This window comes from Bacillus rossius, chromosome 2, assembly GCF_032445375.1.
Source record: "Bacillus rossius redtenbacheri isolate Brsri chromosome 2, Brsri_v3, whole genome shotgun sequence".
In the NCBI taxonomy this organism is placed as follows: domain Eukaryota; kingdom Metazoa; phylum Arthropoda; class Insecta; order Phasmatodea; family Bacillidae; genus Bacillus; species Bacillus rossius.
In genome coordinates, this window is record NC_086331.1 from 122873237 (window position 1) to 122891650 (window position 18414).

The 18414-nt window shown below is 35.3% G+C and overlaps 1 protein-coding gene across 5 annotated transcripts in view; it reads right to left on the reverse strand.

The window, feature by feature from the left end:
* Positions 1-708: 708 nt before the first annotated feature.
* The window catches only part of LOC134529735 (microtubule-associated serine/threonine-protein kinase 3), a 115055-nt gene continuing 97349 nt past the window's right edge, over positions 709-18414 (reverse strand). For all 5 annotated transcript variants that reach the window (XM_063364120.1, XM_063364116.1, XM_063364118.1 and 2 more), the window contains exons 22-23: positions 16443-16778; positions 709-6704 (exon numbers count right to left, since the gene is read on the reverse strand). In XM_063364120.1, the coding sequence (XP_063220190.1) occupies positions 5358-6704; positions 16443-16778 (1683 nt within the window). In that variant the 3' untranslated portion in view covers positions 709-5357. The remainder of the gene's footprint in view (positions 6705-16442; positions 16779-18414) is intronic.

Consider the following 18414-nt stretch of genomic DNA (forward strand, 5'->3'; position numbering starts at 1 on the left):
AATCTTTACTTACAGGGAATATATTTAAGAATTAATGCCAATGGCAAATACATGCATGTGCAAATAAAAAGAGTCAGAATAAAATGTTACTACTACATAAATTTAAATGGTATTTTCCATTGTCTAATATTGATCAACTAAAAAAATTAACTACGGGATGACAACTGTAAAAGAACGCACAATACAAAACTAAAATTACAATTGGCCATAAAACAAATTACAATATAGATTAGGACAGTAAAAATTGCCAATAAAGAAGGAAAAAACCAACAGTGACCATGGCAAAAAAATGTGAGAAAAAAAATAAAATGCAACACAATCCAAATGGGACACAACAAAAAGAAAATAATTAATTAAGGCAACAAAAAAACACAAGACTTTACAACCTTTTGGGGCCTGGAATTTGTTCCATTCTTCAGGCAAGACTTTGGCTGCACGCATCAACTGCAATGAACTGAAAGGGACGCCAAAAAACAGGAGTTTATATACGACTGTGATGATGAGAAGAGTACCCACTGATAAGGCAGAGAATTGTCCCTAAGGTTGCAAGACTTTTACATTGTTTAACATGTCTAATATATTATAGCATTTGGCTAGATATTTATTTTCAATAATGGGCAACCATATTCCCTTCACTTCATAGTACTCTGTTGTTGATATTTCTGTTTAGTAAATAAAGGTCAATTATTTGATTACCCTTTTTATTGAGATTTTTCTCACACAAATTTATGACTGTTGTTCCAGGTATGTTTTGATAGTTTTGAATTCTCATAGAAGCACTCTTACTAAAAACTTATAATGCCACCAAAAATTAGACATTTATTACCAACTAACAATCTCAAAACCTTAGAAGATGATTCTTTGCCCAATCAGCGGTTATTCTCCTTAACGTCCCAATTGGAAACTATCTTCTTCCTATTGGTGCATTGAAAAGAGTGCCAATACTAAGCTTTTCCTGGCCTTTCTTTTAGTCTACTGTGATGTTTATTGTATTATAGATAATTTTTGTTGTGATTTTGCTTGGAATGTGTTACTTTGCTTTTTGGGGTTTCATCTGTATCTGTTGGGTTACTACTTGTATTCTTTGGTTGATATTTCTTGGACAAGGAGTTAATCTAACTTATATTTATTGTGAATGTACCTGGTTTATGTGATTTTGTGTTCATTTATGCAATTTCTTCAATGACTATTTGGACTGCAAGGGTCTCTGTGAAATTCCTAGTTATTTTTGTTTGTTCTGTAGGTTATTATTCAATTGTGTTGTTGTGTTAATTTTTTTTACTATTTTTATGAAATGGAAATTATTCACTTAAATTTATGCAGTAGTAACAAAAAACAATTGCCAATCTTTAAAGATAAAATAAATGTTGAAAATACTTAGGCATACTAATCGTTTTTAATAATTTGTATAACATACCAAAAGCACCAGACTTAATAAAACAAGATAAAAATAAAAATATTATTAACTGTTATAATTTGTATCATACCCATTCATGGTGAAGTAACAAGTTATGAACAGTTTCAACCAATGTTCTGGGAATTAGTGTTCACTACTAAAGAACTTTTCAAGGTAACAACTGATAATTGTTTAGTTTGAAAATACAATGTTATCAACCATCTCTCTTTTGACAACCAAATTTTTTAAGCCATTATCTAATTTAGTTAAGAAAATATCTTTTGCACTTTTCTTTCATCACAAGATGATCAAACGAAACCTTATGTAACACTTCCATATACTTTTGGTTAGTAAAATGTAAAGTTGCGAGACTTCTGTCAGTTTACATACACACTATTCTAGTTGTGTGGCCAGCACACACTTTATCGAAATTTACTTAAGCTCCTTTGTCATAACTGTATACTAAAATTTCAATGTATTAAAGAAGTCATGAAACCTGGTTCCAATGCAACTAAAAAGTAATTGCATGCTATAAATCCTTTATAATACACATATGTTTACAGAAACTGTAATTTTTTCCCCTTAATTTGTACAATAGACTTAAAATTTCTTGTTCACTATTAGGAAATGTAGTCATGATTAAATATGTACTTCATTCCAGCCTGCTTTGTTCTCTATATCCAAGTGGCAAGTAGTGTAGCTCTTAAATACTCCAGTTATACTTTGGATAGAAGCTTACATTTTTGGAATCACAAGAGAAAAGTGAGACATACTGTTTACTATTAATAGTGATGCATGCAAATCACTATGATGGGAACTAATGGCACTAACAACAGTTCTGTGATCTGACATTGTACACTTTCATGGTGTGAGAGTGAAATATGTTTTGTTATTTGATTGCTGGAGTGGGTTACGATTTAGTATGGTGTGTTTAAGTATATGTAGTTAATTAGTTAATGTTTACACTGCATACTGTTCGGCTATATTAACACGCAGCCTCTGCCACAAACCAAAGACTTAGTTCATTTACAATAGTCACATGGTATATATAAGTCGAGGCAGCAACTTTCCAGTTTCCAAACATTCACTACTCAAATTTGATGTCACTATTGTAAAAAAATTGATGTCTAAAGTAAAGTATACAGATTATATGCTAATTTTTGGCATTGCTAAAAAGTTACAATCGTATCTCAGATGTGAAAGCTTTTATAATGTTTGTACATTTTATGAAATATTTTCCTTAGTTTTCATCAATGTTTTAGATTATTCATTTTTTGGCGGACAATTTATTTTTTATAATTGTAATGCACATAACGGAAATCGTCCACATGATACAGAACATGCAAAAATTGCAGTGATGATGATATAAATTTGTCAAGAATGTGAGTTATTAAATCAAAGCTGTCTATTGAACAGAAATTTGCTGAAACATAAAACTAACATGATTAGTAGAATAAAATTTCTAAAGGTCAAAGATATCTGCCCTTGGAAAAATTTAGCATTTTTCTCTGAAGAAATTTAACAGAGACATTTATTATTTAAAACTTGTTTGCCAACAACTTGCATCCTGAAAATTTTGTTCTCTGAGCATAGATTTGTCCAGAAATTCTGGAAGGTCTAGTAACCTAAATCATAATTTAATACTGTTTTGTATGACCAATCTTGATTAAATCAAGGGCCACTTTGTTTAACTGATATTTTTCAAGAATGTAACATGGCTGTTAATGTATGTCTGTTCTCATACATAGTTAAATTTAAGTACAATGTGCCATATTTTTGGAACAACCTGACCACTGAGTCAAATTATACCAATAAAAAGATAAATTTTTAAGTGTTAGGCATTTTACATGCTGATTTGGGAGACAATACTATAATAATACTTTTCTTGCTTTGAAAACATATGTTAGTTTGGTTATGGGTATGAAATATTCAAATTATTTAGTTAACTGTACCTAGTGAACCTATAACTATAAGTATTCTGGTACATTTTCTATATTATTTCTGAGCAAAATCTCCAAAATAATTTTTTCTTTCATAAGACTTATTAAATGTTGACATGCAGTAATAATTGTGCTCACACAGCCCAAAAATTAGACAATTTACAATGGTGTTAAACTGATTGTATTTTCAAGTATCTCTGAATGCATAGTTACAAAAATTTAAGTATCTGTTCATTGACAACAGAAAAAAGTATCCACTAATATGTGTACCATTTAAGTGGTTACAGGCATACAAATGTGAAATATCATCTACCACAAGAATGGCTAGTAAAATTTGGCAACATATCTAAAGGAATAAGAATACTTTAAAATTACTACCGTTAATATGTATGTGTTAATAATTTTTGAATGAACAGGTGTTTCTTGAAACCACACACTCAGTTTTATATAAGGAAATAGAAATTAAAAAATTAACTATAAAAGTGTGTTTCAAACAGAAAACAGCCAATAGAAGTGTTCTTGCACAACTGTGGAGGAGATTCTAGACAAAATTTTCTAATTTTTTTTCACCATTAAGTTTAGAAGTTTATACTTAAGTTTATTTCCAAAACAAGTATATTAGCTGTTTTAAAACTATCAAGTCTGGTGGCCTGGTAAAATTATAATTGCGTACAAAGCTTTCTATAATTTGTTGAAAGCATTTATAAACTATTTGGAGGAATGCAGACATACATAAATATACACACAGAGACAACTGAATTTAATAACAGTAGGGTAAAAAACCAAGACAGATTTGTTGATTAATAGTTATACTAATATCTGAATGAGTCTATTGGTAAAGTCAGATAAGTCACAACAATAGTTCATAAAAGAACACAGGACCTTCTTTTCATGTCCTCAACAGATTCCTTAAAGTGGCAGATGGAACTCAAAAAAGAATATTAACATACAAATGGGTTTATAATACTTATTATCTCCAAATATTTTGGTGTTTATTAAGTTGGAGCAGCAGCGTATGATGACAAATATTACTTTATTCTCTTACTGTAGCTGTTCAACTTAAATTTTATGTTACTTTATTATCAAAAGGTACACTAAATGCTGTCACTTACCACCAAATGGTTTGACGTTCAATAAACACTTTTAAATTGTGTTTGGATTCTTTTGTGTACCATGTGGAAATAAGAATACTTATTACCTAAATGGAAATATGAGCTTGTTAGCAACATAAGTATGCCACTACCACATAAATTACTGCAATAACTAATCATTTCAGAGGAATTCAATATAAAACTCACATATAAAACCAAATGTTACAACAAGGAACAACTTTTACTACTTAGCAACCATCTCAATCCACACAATGTTTGATGTAAAGTATATGCAATTAAAAAAATAAAAAACTTTAGATTAAGTATAAATGAATATTAGCATTTATTTTCTGGCCTATTGACAAACTGAGTTTAATCTGCCACTTGCTTGCACCTCAGTGGAAAACTTCCTCAATAAATTAATTAATAAATGTACATACACATTAGTAGAGCTGACTTTATCATGCAACTTCTCACATAATTATAAAATAAAACCAGTCAATTTAGTCATAAATAAAACAAAAATACAAAATCATTCAGCAATACCTTGGGGCAGACTTGTTATAGTTCCTATTTGCATTTCAAAATAAAACATCTCTGTACTAAAAAAAATTCCACCTATAATTTTCTATGAGACACACGAAACAAGGTATGGTGGGATTTGAAACCCCAGTTTGAAAAAAATCTTTGAAATACCCTTGAACGACTAAGATTTCAAATATGTTTTGGCAGTGGTTTAAATCACTGTTTTTGCTGGAATATCATTAAAAATTTATGTTAACAATCTCCATCAAATAATCTTGTTTAAAAAAAACACTGTGTGCACAGGATTATTATGATTTTATAAAAAACCTGAGTTATAAAATAAAAATACTAAATTCTGTAGCAGTGAATCTTAAATTACACATTAAAAGGATAAAAAGTAATAATTTACCTGTTACATTTACTTTCTGCTTTAGTATTCTCACTAGTATTAACAGAAGGTGCACTGCTTGATTTTCTAGATGCTTGATCTACTTTTTGAGGAAGTTTTTCAACTGATTTTTGAATTCGTAGTGTTTCTATTCCCTCAATTCCAGCATTCTTTCTAGCACCAGCATCTTTTTTCGTGGTCTCTAATGATTTTACTTTGTTCAATACAGTTTCTTTCTCTGCTCCAGCAATCTTAGATTCTGCCACTGAAGCATCCTTTCCCATATCTTGGCAGAGAAATAACGAATCGTCTCTTGACCCGGTTGGAGAATCCTTTTCTTCAGCAATGCGAGGAAGATGTGAATTTCTGTCACAAGTAGAAGCAGTAGTAAGGTTGGTTGAAGTTACTACATTTGAATTTCTCAAAAAGTCACCATCACTTTCTTGGCAGAAATACGGAATAAACTCTTCACCACTACTAGGAGGCTCGACACAGAGTTTTCGCTCTCTTCTTTCTGGTCTTAAATGCAAGTCCGTCATGCAACCCAACTTTTCAACCACACCTTCTTTTACAGTGCGAACCATAAGTGGGTACTGTGTGGCAGCTACTTTATCAACAGGTTCTGCATATGTAGGAACAGGAGAACTCTGGGATGTAATGGTAACCCAAGGAGCAGAAGAAACCATTATTTTAAGGGCTGGATTGCAGAGAGGAGAAATTGACGGAGAAGCACACTTGACCTTACTCTCGGCACTGCGTGGGTGCAAGCGATCGGGGGAAAGTGCACGACGTAGAAGAGGAGAGCCTGGCTCAGCACTCTTCGGTCTGCTGTAGTTCTTCTTGCTGCCACTGCCTGGTGTGGTGAGTGATGTGCTCGGGCTGTACGACTGTGTGGTGTTTGAGCTTCCTGGGTGGTGCCCAACTGGGAAGGCTAGTGGGCTAGGAGAGCGAGTGGGAGAAGATGGGAGTGGCGATGGAGAAGGTGTGCGAGCTAGTGGGGAAAGTGGGATGTGGCCGACTGACTTTCTCCTGTTTGGGGAGTGGATTCCTTTAGCTGCAGAATGCAACTTGTGCTTCAGACCATGCAGTGTTGATGGTCGCTGGTAATGCATGGGTGTAGAAGTTGTGACTGTAGCTGGGCTGTTGGGTGTAGATGAACTAGGTGAGCTGGATTGTGAAGAGTTAACTGGTGACTGCGTCATCTCAGGTGAAGAGAATGTGACACGATTCGTAGGAGGAGAGCACAATGTTTTGTTGAGGTTGGTAGAAGTTGTAGCACTATCCTGGTAAGTAAGTGCTCGAGGAAGCTGCTGGAAGCTGCGGCTTGGGGTCGAGATCGAAGGTGAAGGTATGTTTACAGCAGTCTGAAAATAATTAAAAAACCATAAAATATGTTGAAAATTTACTAACTGATTTTTTCCTTACTTCTCCACATTTCTTATAATTTTACTCTGACCAGTGCTTTACAATAATGGATGCATCTGTATATGCGAGACCCTTTAATTTGAAGTTCCTAACAATACACATATTTACCTAAATACGCCCTGATTTTCCAAAAATTAATAATTCCCTGACTATTCCAGGTTTTCCCTTTTTTCCTTGATGCCTTTTATTAGAATTGCTACTAAACTGTTTAATGATACTATTAAATATAATACATATTCAATGAATTATGCATTAAAAGTAAGTGTACTAAAATTCTTAAAATATTCATAGAAGATACAGAGAAATAAACGCTAATGTTTAATGCTAAAATATACAAAAAGAAATAAAAAGATTAACCCATTCATATACAATAGAAAACCCTATTTTACATTTTTGAAAAGCAAGAGAAAACACAATGTGAATAAGGGGAAAGTGTGAATGAAAGAAAACAGAAAGTTTATGTCTTTAACTTAAATACCACCTGAAAAATATTTTACCCACTTTTTATAACAACCTTTGAATTATTTTAAAATCAGTACTTTAGAATACAAATGAAATTCTTTGACATGATAGTATTGAATTTTTAGTGATAAAGGAATAAACTGTGTGTGGCATAGTGTTAGACCTATGTAAAAATGTTTCACTCACAAGAATTATAAAGCTGCCACTGTTTTTGCCACATAGTATGGCTTAAAAAAGTTTACATCAAAAATACACCTCTGTAGATTTATAATCAATAACCACCATCATGGGCAAAAGTCTGTAGGAAACCCAGGAGGGGGGGGGGGGGGGGGGGGGGTAACATTTATCGTTCCAAATTCACATGTAACATGTGTACCTGCGTACACTTGCAAAGTATTGTACCCCTGACTTTTCACGGCATACCACCTGCACAACAGTGAGCTGGGCAGGCTTTCCCCGAATAGACGAGACTATTCTTCTTCCAGCTCGTCAGGGAAGCCTGCGAGTATAAAAGGGCATGCGCCAAGACTATCGAGGAGCAGAACAACTGGGACATCAAGTGAGCAGGCGGCTATGCTGCTCCGACACCGCTCGCCGGCCTACACCGTCAATCGCCGCAGAGTTGCTGCCGCCCGAGGACCGACAAGACATTGACTGGGTGAGACATCTCCGAGTTGTAACCCAGGATATAGACAGTTCATGTGGAAGCGTCGCTGGATTAAGCATAAAATCTTTCAGAACGAACATTAACTTAAAACGACGGTTCAGTCACAAGGGCAAAGAGGGCGTGCATTAGCAAACTCCGTGAGGGCCGAGCGAGCGGAAGTATTGACACAATCACGACACTATCAGGACACTATCGCGACCAGGTCGCGACACAGTATGGACTAACTCTACCGCCGGTAACGAAGAATCGTAGGCACAAGAGACAGTGAACAAGATAAAGAACTTACGCATTACTACGGGAATGCGGAGAGAGCTTCACATGGTACAATTTCGGAAGCGCAAGCGGGTTCCCTCAGCAAGGGACTTTTTGATTCCAGACGCACCATGGCTGCAATAACTATAAATAAGTCTTAATGCAGTACATTATGGAAATTTTGTCCAAAACCCAACTATTGTTTCAGCACATTGAACATTCATGTGCATAGAAATATGCCACCACCTTGTTCAAGGTGCAACATTAAAAATACAATATATTGCTATGCATTTCGACAAAACAAATGTCTCCCTTCCAGCACTGGCGTTGGTTATATTCTTAGCACCAGAAAAAATATACCAATAACCAACTGAATGAAGGGATTAGAGGATGCCATGTTCTCTTGTGATGTAAACAACATGAATCAAATAAATGCATTGCAAAAATAGGAAGTTAGTCAGGAAACAAAAATATCTGTGTAATTATGAGAATAGTGTTAGTGAGAGGAAAGTGAAATCAAGGTTCTACTGTAGTAAAATACTCATTCAAGCAAACTCTGGTAATGACTTTGACATCAAGTGAAAATTCCTGGGTATTCTCAAACCATGACAAAAATTTTAAATTTTTATTTTCTGCCATATTAAAAGTATTTAAAATAAAACTGTTATGGTTAAAATTTTATGGAGAACATTTTTATCTGTATAGCATACCTAAAAAATTGAATAGCGGTATAAGACAAAAAGGGAAAAAAAAGTAAACTCTATACAACTACACCTATTCCTAAAATATGCAGATTATGAATCTAATTACAGACTATATTACTGTGACTATTCATAAGTGAAACTCACTTACCGACTGCGGTGGGTGACAATGTATCAACAGCAAACCCGAAAACACAAACAAAATTGAAGAAGCAGTTAACAAAATAGCTAAATCATTACATGTTGAAGGAAAACCACACAGAAAGAAGGATCGTAACTCCCCTGGTACACGTCTACATGCCAAAAAGAAAGTTTTCTGCGAAACAGACGTGGCGAGAACTCGTCAGTGGATGGAAAGAGATCAGATCGAGCCCACCACTGTAAGATACTGTCTGCGGAGGGTAGGTAGTTAGCTTACTTACAGCTGGACTCTGGGGTGTTAAAATAGAAATTAAAAAAGGATGGAGCTAAGGTGGGAGTGGGCGGAGCAGAGCCCAGAGTTAGGAAAGTGGCGCCACATGGCAGAGTGCAGAACCAAGATTAGCAGTCCCAACATATGGTAGTTGAGCATGGCGGCAGATGGTGTGCCAGGGCATAGGATTAAGCATAACGCCGGCGAAAGAGAGGCCGAGAGATGGTTACATGGCACTTAAATTAGTTCACCTAGTGTCCGACAGATTACGCACGAGGGCAGTGTTACGGTCGCAAGCATGGGCGTGGTTGGTGCCCACGGGAGGGGAAACTGGGGGGGGGGGGGTGGGGGGGGAAACTCCTGGCGAAGTGCAGACTCGGTCAGAACACAATATGTCTGCGGGGCGTGCTCTGATGCCCCGAAAAAGGAAGCCGTGCACCTGACGAAAGTTGCAGCGCCCTGATGATACCTAAGAGCGCCCGTGCTCCGGGCTGGCGGGAGAGGGTGGCTCTCGAGACAGGAGCATGCTAGTGACTATGACTATACGTGCAAATAGGGGGAGGGGGACATTGCAATAGTTTTGCTAACACAGCGTGGGACGAAGAAGCGTGTCTGGCCACTAAAGTGCTAAGGCACCGCAGGGGTCGGACCGACTGGCTAAAGTTTTAATAGCAAGGTCCCTCATATGATACAGAAAAAAAAAAAAAAAATATGAGCCCCATAATACTGTTCAATGTAAAAAAATAAAAAAACACCACCAGAGGTGCCGAGGAAATCCCTAATTTACGGCACATAGTAACGAATGCATAGGGCCCCGCTGACATCAATCCGTAGGGATATTCAGAATTGCAAAGGAATAATCAGAATAGTGTAATATGGAAATTTGTAGTCACTGTATTTAATAACTTGGTGCAGGGTGGGAGTAACGAAAACTTAGGGGAAAAAAAAAGCAGGCAACTCAAAAACTTTTTTTTTTTAAATTCGGAACAGTCACTAATTGGCCTAAAAACTGTTTATGACTTCATGTTAAGTTCTTAAGTACTAGGTTACAAAATTTCCTTATTTTCTTACAAATATTTTTACACAGCACACACTGCCACATAGTCATGGTGGCCACTCACAGTCACCAAAAATATTCCCTGATTTTTCCCTGATTTCCCTGATTAAAAATTCAAAATTTTTCTGATATTTACAATTACAAAAAAAAAAAAAAAAACGTACTTTTGATGAAAAAATATATTATCGAAAGAGATTACTCACATTTTAGCACCCTGCTGTATTTTCTTCATTATATACATACGGAAGTTCGTTAAATAACATAATACATTTTAAATATGTCACTTTACATTATAGCATCCCTTTCAATGACCTGCAGTCTGTGTTTTGTTTTATGTCTAGAGACAGGAAAAATTCGCTAATTAATTTCGCGATAGGCTAAAATACAAATAGTTATACCTCAGTGCTGCCTCTGCTATTGGCTCACTACTCACCTGGATGACTCTGGGCCAATGAGAAACACCCGACCAAAGCTTTATCGAATCTCAGGCTGCTACGTTGGGACATCTCACAAGACAGCAGCCAATGAGTGGGTGGCATTTGACCGAGAGTACGCAGAACTATGGAGTTCATCCTACAGGTCATTGAACCCGCAAATTTTTCCAGTCCCTAGTAATGGGGTATTTCAGTGGCGAGCGCTCAAACATTTTTTCACACAACTTTTGATAACTGTTCTTACATTCATTTTTGAAGTGTAACATTTCTAGTTGTGAAATATTCTTAGCCTTAGTACTCTCAACAAGGGATAACAGTACAGTGCAAATTTTACCTTGTGTTTGATTTAAAAATGAAACAACTAATGGATAAATCTTCACTGCATTACAATCAGTACTCCCATCTGTAGCTAAAGCAAATGGTCCACTTACTAAAGATTCAACAGTTTCAATTTAGTTTCACCAGCCATATATTCCAATAAGGCAGATGTTTTTGTTCTCGCACAGCTGTATTTCTGTGCACTTTTTGAGTCCGGAAACATAGCTCTATACAAATTACCCGAATGATCGGCTACTGCTATCGGTAAATTGTGTTCTACCAAAAAACTTGTAAACAATAACTCTGCGTTTGTTACTTTCATTTCTTCAGATGTAGCGAAAAACGATGATATAGATTTATTGCTCGTCACGGCTTTAAAATGTTCTGCATGTTTCTTTGATTCAATATGCCGTCTACAGTCATCCCTTCCACCATGTGCAATCGAAAAGTTACACGTGCATACATTACAAAATGTGTGGCGTTCCAAAACATTTGAAGATGACAAAGGCCATTCTTTTGAATAGTTTTGTCGAAAGTTCTGAAGAATAACGTTCTTTTTTTTTTGCCCCAGATACACATTGTTCTGTCATACGCTTCATTTCTACAACCGGCACTGAAGAACACAAAACTATCGAACAACATAAAATGGTTTCACGTCTGTAGACACGACAAAGACACTTTGATTTAAAAAAAATGGCTTTCAAGAAAGTAATTAACACAACACAGGTTAGCCAAAGTACCGTACAAAAATTATCGTGATGTAAGTAGCTAACAAACGAAAAGTCCGAGAATATGTACTAGTTGTATCGTACAGCGGACGTAATACCGTACCATTTCTATTACAAAATACAAGAATTGATCTACTTATTTCGACAGTACATGCGCACATTTATGTATTCGAAGGGAAGCCTACAACTCACATAGTTTCGGTTCCCTGCAAGAATTTCCGAAGATTTCCGAAGTTTTGCGTTTTGGTATTAACGCCATTTCAGCCGCTAAATCAGAAGTTTCCAATGAAAACAAGCATGTTGTGACTGACCTAACCTAACCTAACCCTTCGATTTTTTTTAATTTCAATTTTTGAGAGAAATCCGAAGTTGCACGAACGTGGTAGGGAACCGAAACTACGTGAGTTGTAGGCTTCCCGTATTTTGAACTGCGTTCACGAAACACGCACACCAGAAACGGAATTTTTTTCCGTTACCCAGCAGCACAAAGCCTCGTTTCCGTAATAAACCAGCAATGTTCCGTAATTCCGTGTTAAATCCGTAATAATTACGAAAAATCCGTAATGGTTGGCAGCTTTGCGGAAATATACATGACACAAAAAATTCCTGGTTATTAAAAAAATTCCCCGACATTTCCCTGATAATTCCCGATCAACGTGATTTCCCTGATAAATACCGGTTTTCCCGGTGAGTGGCCACCCTGATAGTGCAACAAAATTACATTTACCCAAGCACTACAGATTAAAATAAAAATCACTTGCCAATGCAGTTTCAATTGGACACTAAACTGAAATCATTGTATTTTAAATTTAACAAGACTACTATAACTGGTTCAGCACCCTGATTAATCAGCAAAAACCATAATTTAAGTTAAAAACACTATTACCGTATTCACCCGAAAATAAGACAATAGTTTTTTCCTTCTAGAGGATTCCAAAAATTGGGGGTCGTCTAACAACCGAGATCAAACTTTTTTTTGAAGATCGTTTTGTTGTATAACCTACCTATAATAACAAAGTTTGTTTATTTATTTATTTATTTATTTATTTATCAATAGCTTCCAATATCACACAAACAATGGGTTTCCCATACGCCAAATATTGCAGCACTTCATGTTTTCCATAACTTCCTCATTAAAAATGCTGTAATGTTACTCCAGCTAAGCAACGATCAGCAGCTAAGTAAACAATAGCCGTGCTCATAGATAACACGACACTTTCTCTGCTGCATGCTATAGCCATGTTCAAGGCTGCCAACATTGCAAAGCGAAAGATCAGTAGTCCCATCAATATGGAACATACTTCGTGTATTTTATCTTTGAAGTGGCATATGTTAACGATACATATTTATCTATGGTGAATGGAAATTGCATTGTTTATTTGTGACAAAGTTGTTTTGTTCCGACCTCCGTAGCGTAGTCGGATGCACACCGGCTTACGGTGCGAGGGGTTCTGGGTTCGAGTCCCGGGTAAGGCATGGGTGTTAAAATTTACAGTAAGAGATTTGATTGCTACGAAATGATAAAGATTGGAATGATTTAGTTCTGGTTGTGGGCGAAAGCCGTTAACCATTCAAACAAAAAAAAAAAAAAAAAAAAATTGTTTTTACATTCGGTAATCGTTATGGCTGACCACGTGGATGAAGACAGTGAAAGTGATGATCATCATAGTGAAAATGGAGAAAAGGAAAATGTGTAATGTAATTAACTGAAACTGGAAAGAAAAAAAAGCAGTTGAAATAACTTAATTCAGTGTTTTAAATGTGTGATGTTATTTGTAGAAGACAATTTTAGAAATATTTGTAGATATTGCTTATATCAATATTTTCTTGTGAATCCAGGCAATGGCACCAAAAGAAAGAAGCTAAGATTGTGAGTTTATAATTTTTCCTGGAACATGTTTTCATAATTGGGGGGGTCATCTTACATCCAGGGTCGTCTTATTTTCGGGTGAATACGGTAATTAAAAAATATTGACAAACTGGAAATGCCTAGATTAATTTGATGTAAATGTTAATAGAAGTTATTGGCAAATAGACTATCATAACCCAATTAAAATAATTTCATACAAGTAATCTCAAAGCTTTGCTATAAGAAAAAAATCAACCACCGCTGATTCCACAACTATTGGATTCTGAATCCTACGATTCTATCGGAACTGATAGAATCAGTCGATTCCAAACTCTGAGATGTCTTAACACTCAAAAAAGTACAATAACTGCTAAGTACCCTACACGATGACCTCAACTTGCAACTTTGTAAATTATTTGTTTCATATGTCGTCAATACTGGCCAAATTTGAAGCTGTTTGGACACAAAAAAAAAAAAAAAAAAAAAAAAACAAGAGTGAAGATTACAACAATCAGAAAATAAACATGATACCTGGCAAGAGAGTTTTACTATTTACAAGAACGTGATTTACAAAACTAAAACATTAATATTTAAGTGTTTATGTGTTATTTAGGGATGGGACGATTCCAAAATTTTTGATTCCGATACCCGATTATCGATTCCTTAAAAAATCCTTCGATTCTCGATACTCAATACTCACCTAGTTAACTTAATATTTAATAATTCAAATTCTATTTGCAACATTTTTTTTTCAGCTTTCAATACATATATGATGTAGCATACATCATAAATTCATGTTTATCAAATTTGAGTACACAACTAAGTTATTAACATTAACTCATATAAATGTTTACATCATTAGAAGTTAATGGCTCATATGTCAAAGGGGTCAAACTAATCTAAAATTTGTTTTGTAATACGTAATAAACTATAAAAAAAAATTTTTAAGCTTTCCTTGAGCAGTATAAATTATTTTCGTTCATACAACTTGCCTAACTTAGAGAAGGGTACAAATTAACTAAAAAATTTGTAAAATGAAACAGTAACAAAATTAAGCAACAACTAGAGAACTAGCAAATGAAAGTGTTGTACTTGATTGTGGTATTTCGGCGTTAAGTTACATTTAAGAAACACAAATTCATTCGTTGTTATTTCGGCATTGTGGTAACGACCCAACAAAATCTATAAAACACTGATCAACTAATCATCATCGTCACACCATTTTAAAATTAATGTTTGTTTACATTTTTCCGCTTTTTTGCGCGATTTAAAATGGTTGTGCTGCCTCGTACGGCTGGGTGACGAAGTAGTATGGTTCGCCCGATAATCTGCTTGATACTACGAACGCTGTTCCAACTATATGCCAGCGCCCCCGGCTGACGTGGTATGGCCACTCACGTAAGGCTGTTCCAAACACCGTTCGCCCAATCATCTGCTTGCTTTTGTATTTATTTGGTGTCGCTGTTCCAAGCTGACGCCAGTGCCCCGAGCAGTGTGCGTGGACTTTCAAACTTCGCCTGTTTGTCTTATCTATCCAAACATTATGCCGGAAAGGAAAATAAACGCTGTAGTTTTGCGTATTTTTACAGTATATTTTTGGGTTTAACATTATAACGTGAGCGTGTGTAAGCTTTTGTTTGCTTTAGTGCATTTATGATTAATGTTCAGTGGCGGCCATGTTGTGGTGTTTGTTTACCAGTGACGAGACAAATCTTTTACCCAGTATTTAAATTTCCCGTAAAAACATTGCGATTTCGCGTTTTAATACTAAATTTCGTGGAAAAACGCTGTGTTGTGGCGATTTCAGGTAAAAACTGTATTTTACGGTGATTTCGCGTTTATCGTCGTTTAATCACGATCGCGAAAAGAACAGGCCCCTTCTAATACGCAGTGATAATTTTTGTACTTTGACCTGTGTATAACATCGACCCAAGTTTTAGATATTGTTTATTTGGGGAAATATGACTGTTATATATGCGTCTAGTCAGTCATAACCCCACTCAAAGAGTCATTAAATAATTGTATCTGACAGATTTGCAATGTTGTGAAATGATTTGTTTTGCTACATGCGGGAATCGACTTTTATCATCGATTCTCGATTAACGATTATTTAAGTAGAATCGGTAGGTATCGATGAAATTGGGAATCGGTTTTCCCATCCCTAGACTGTTATTTTGTTTTTCCTTAGTTGCGACTCCTGCGAGTCTGGCTTGTCCTGCGTAGTAGGTAGTGCCTGCCGTGTGTGTGGTGCTTGCCTTGTATGTAGAGCCAGAATTGTGTGAAATGCTTACCTGTACGTAGTGCCTACCTTATGTATAGTCTCGTTAATTTTTGTTAGTCCTATCAATTAGTGCTATGTTTATCCATTGAATGTTTGGTTTTATATTGTGCCTATCTCAAAAGTTATGCAAATGTTGACAGACTTGTTAGAAATAAATGAATTTTGAATTTTAAAAAATAAATAAAAACAATATGGTATGCACAATTTTCAGATAAATAACAAGACGGATAATTTTGAGAAGAATTTTCGATATACACCTTTGTTGAAAATTTGCAATCTGTATAAAAGAAAGACTTAATGTGTACAAGCAAATATAATAAACAAAATTGGAACAGGGCACATATAGAATACATTTATTGTAATTACAGACTTTGGTGGACTTAAACTTCCACCAATTATGAAGCAATACTTTTTACTGCCAAACGTAATGTAGGTCACCTAATATCTTTGCGGAAGGTCGCATGATAAATTTGAAATAAAATAAAAACCATTCATATATTTACAAATATATCTTACTTGCTGTTGCATTTCTACTGTGGCACGTTTACTGCTTATCCGCCTAAAGAGAGATGACTTCCTTCGTTTATCTGTGTGGTCCCTCTTCTGTCTACGCTGCCGATGTACATTCCTTCTTGCTAGTTTACTCTGCCACAGTTCATGCTTACGCCCACCAGTCCTGATTGACGTATTCTCGAGCGGAGTAAACCGCAATGTTACATGGTCACCACCCGAGAGCAGCAAGTGCAACACCTGGGTATGGTACAGTCCCTGCACTGCTTCTCCATTTATGTAAGTAATGAGATCTCCTGGTCGGACACCGGACTCAAATGCAGGACTGCCTTTCTCCACAGCCTGAAATGGAAAAAAAAAAACATGCATTCATAATAACACAGTTCAAAAATGCATGATATAAGATATGAGGAAATATTACTGTGTAAATCCTAATAGAGGTCAACCTCAAATTAATGCCGAACCCTACGTTTGGACCTTCCCTTCCCAAAAAAATTATAAATTTATTTTTCTTCTACATCACAATCACTTTCACCAGCTCGTTTTAATAAATTTTTCGCCAACGCATATTATTCTCACAGAATCTCTATTGGTGTGCTGCTGTAAAGTTGTTAATCTGTTTGACATAGTGTACAAATTTGAGGTTGTAATTACTCTTAGTAGGCCTGTGCGAATATCAGTTGTTTTTTTAAGTTAAATACAAATATGAATATAAAATTATTTTTGAATCCAAATATCAAATTCCAATAGTAAGAATTAGAATCCAACTAAATTTTTTTTTCATATACAACAAATACATATTGAAAGATAAAGTAAATGTGTAGTGTAGTGGCTTCTGGGAAATTAGATAAATAATAATGACGTGAAAGGTTGGTTTGGTTAAGTCAGCTACAATTACTATAGGTACAATTTTGTTGAAATATTCAAATTTAGAAAGGTAAATATAAATAATTATTTTCCATTGTTATCAAAATAGGATCTGCAAAATAAGTGAATATGTATTGCAATTGCAGTATGTGTGAAGAAACTTCAAGAGGATGGGTTTAAAAAGAATGTACAGTGAGCAGTTTTAATCTATAGTTAAATATAATGTAGGTCTAAGAAAAATTAAAACTTTTTTTGAAATTTTCACTATTTGAAAATAAATAATTTTTTATATTAACATAGATTAACATTAATGGATTATATTTTTAGGCTTGTTTTAACTAAAGTATAGGAACACAATAGCTGCTAATAATGTTCCCCTCTTTTCCTGTGCTTGGTAAGAGAGAAGTTTTTTCTCCCTCTTAATGTAATTTTTTTTTGGCCACACGTGACAAGATCATTGCCTGAGCTGTCACTTCGCTAGAAGTTTGAGTGTGGGCCTGTATCCGATCGTCAATCACTGTGTATTATCTACCAGAAAAAGTTGTCAAAAGTTGTTAGGCTTTAGGAGTCTTTGCTGCGAGTATGCGACCAGATGTTTACCATGAGATCCATGCAAGTTTTTTCTCTTAGCCGTCCCATTCTGAACGAAACTAATCACAGAGTTGGCATACTGTGTTTCTACCCTCTGATATGAAAACTGTTAACTTTAACTCCCACACAGTGTTTTGCTTTTTATGGACACGTATTTATCATTATCAGTATGCTGCCAGTTATAATCTATTTTGAACATCCTGCTGGACTCCCTTCCCTGTAAAATACTTCAGTTGATTATGTGGGTGTTAGTAATGGTTCCGAATTACTGTGTCCAATACTGCTTAAAAGTCTTCTCAAAATTTATTTGGCCAGATGTAGCAAAAAACCACACATAAATAACCCTAAAACATTATGAATATCCTGTGGAAATTTTGTGCCCACCCGACTAGAAAATCTTCTATGATCCTTAAATTTTTCTTAACTTTCGAGATCCCGTACAGCCGTATTCGTAAAAGACTGAATATTAATTTTTTTTAAGTGTCTGTATTTGAAAGTGAATCAAATATGAATAATAAAC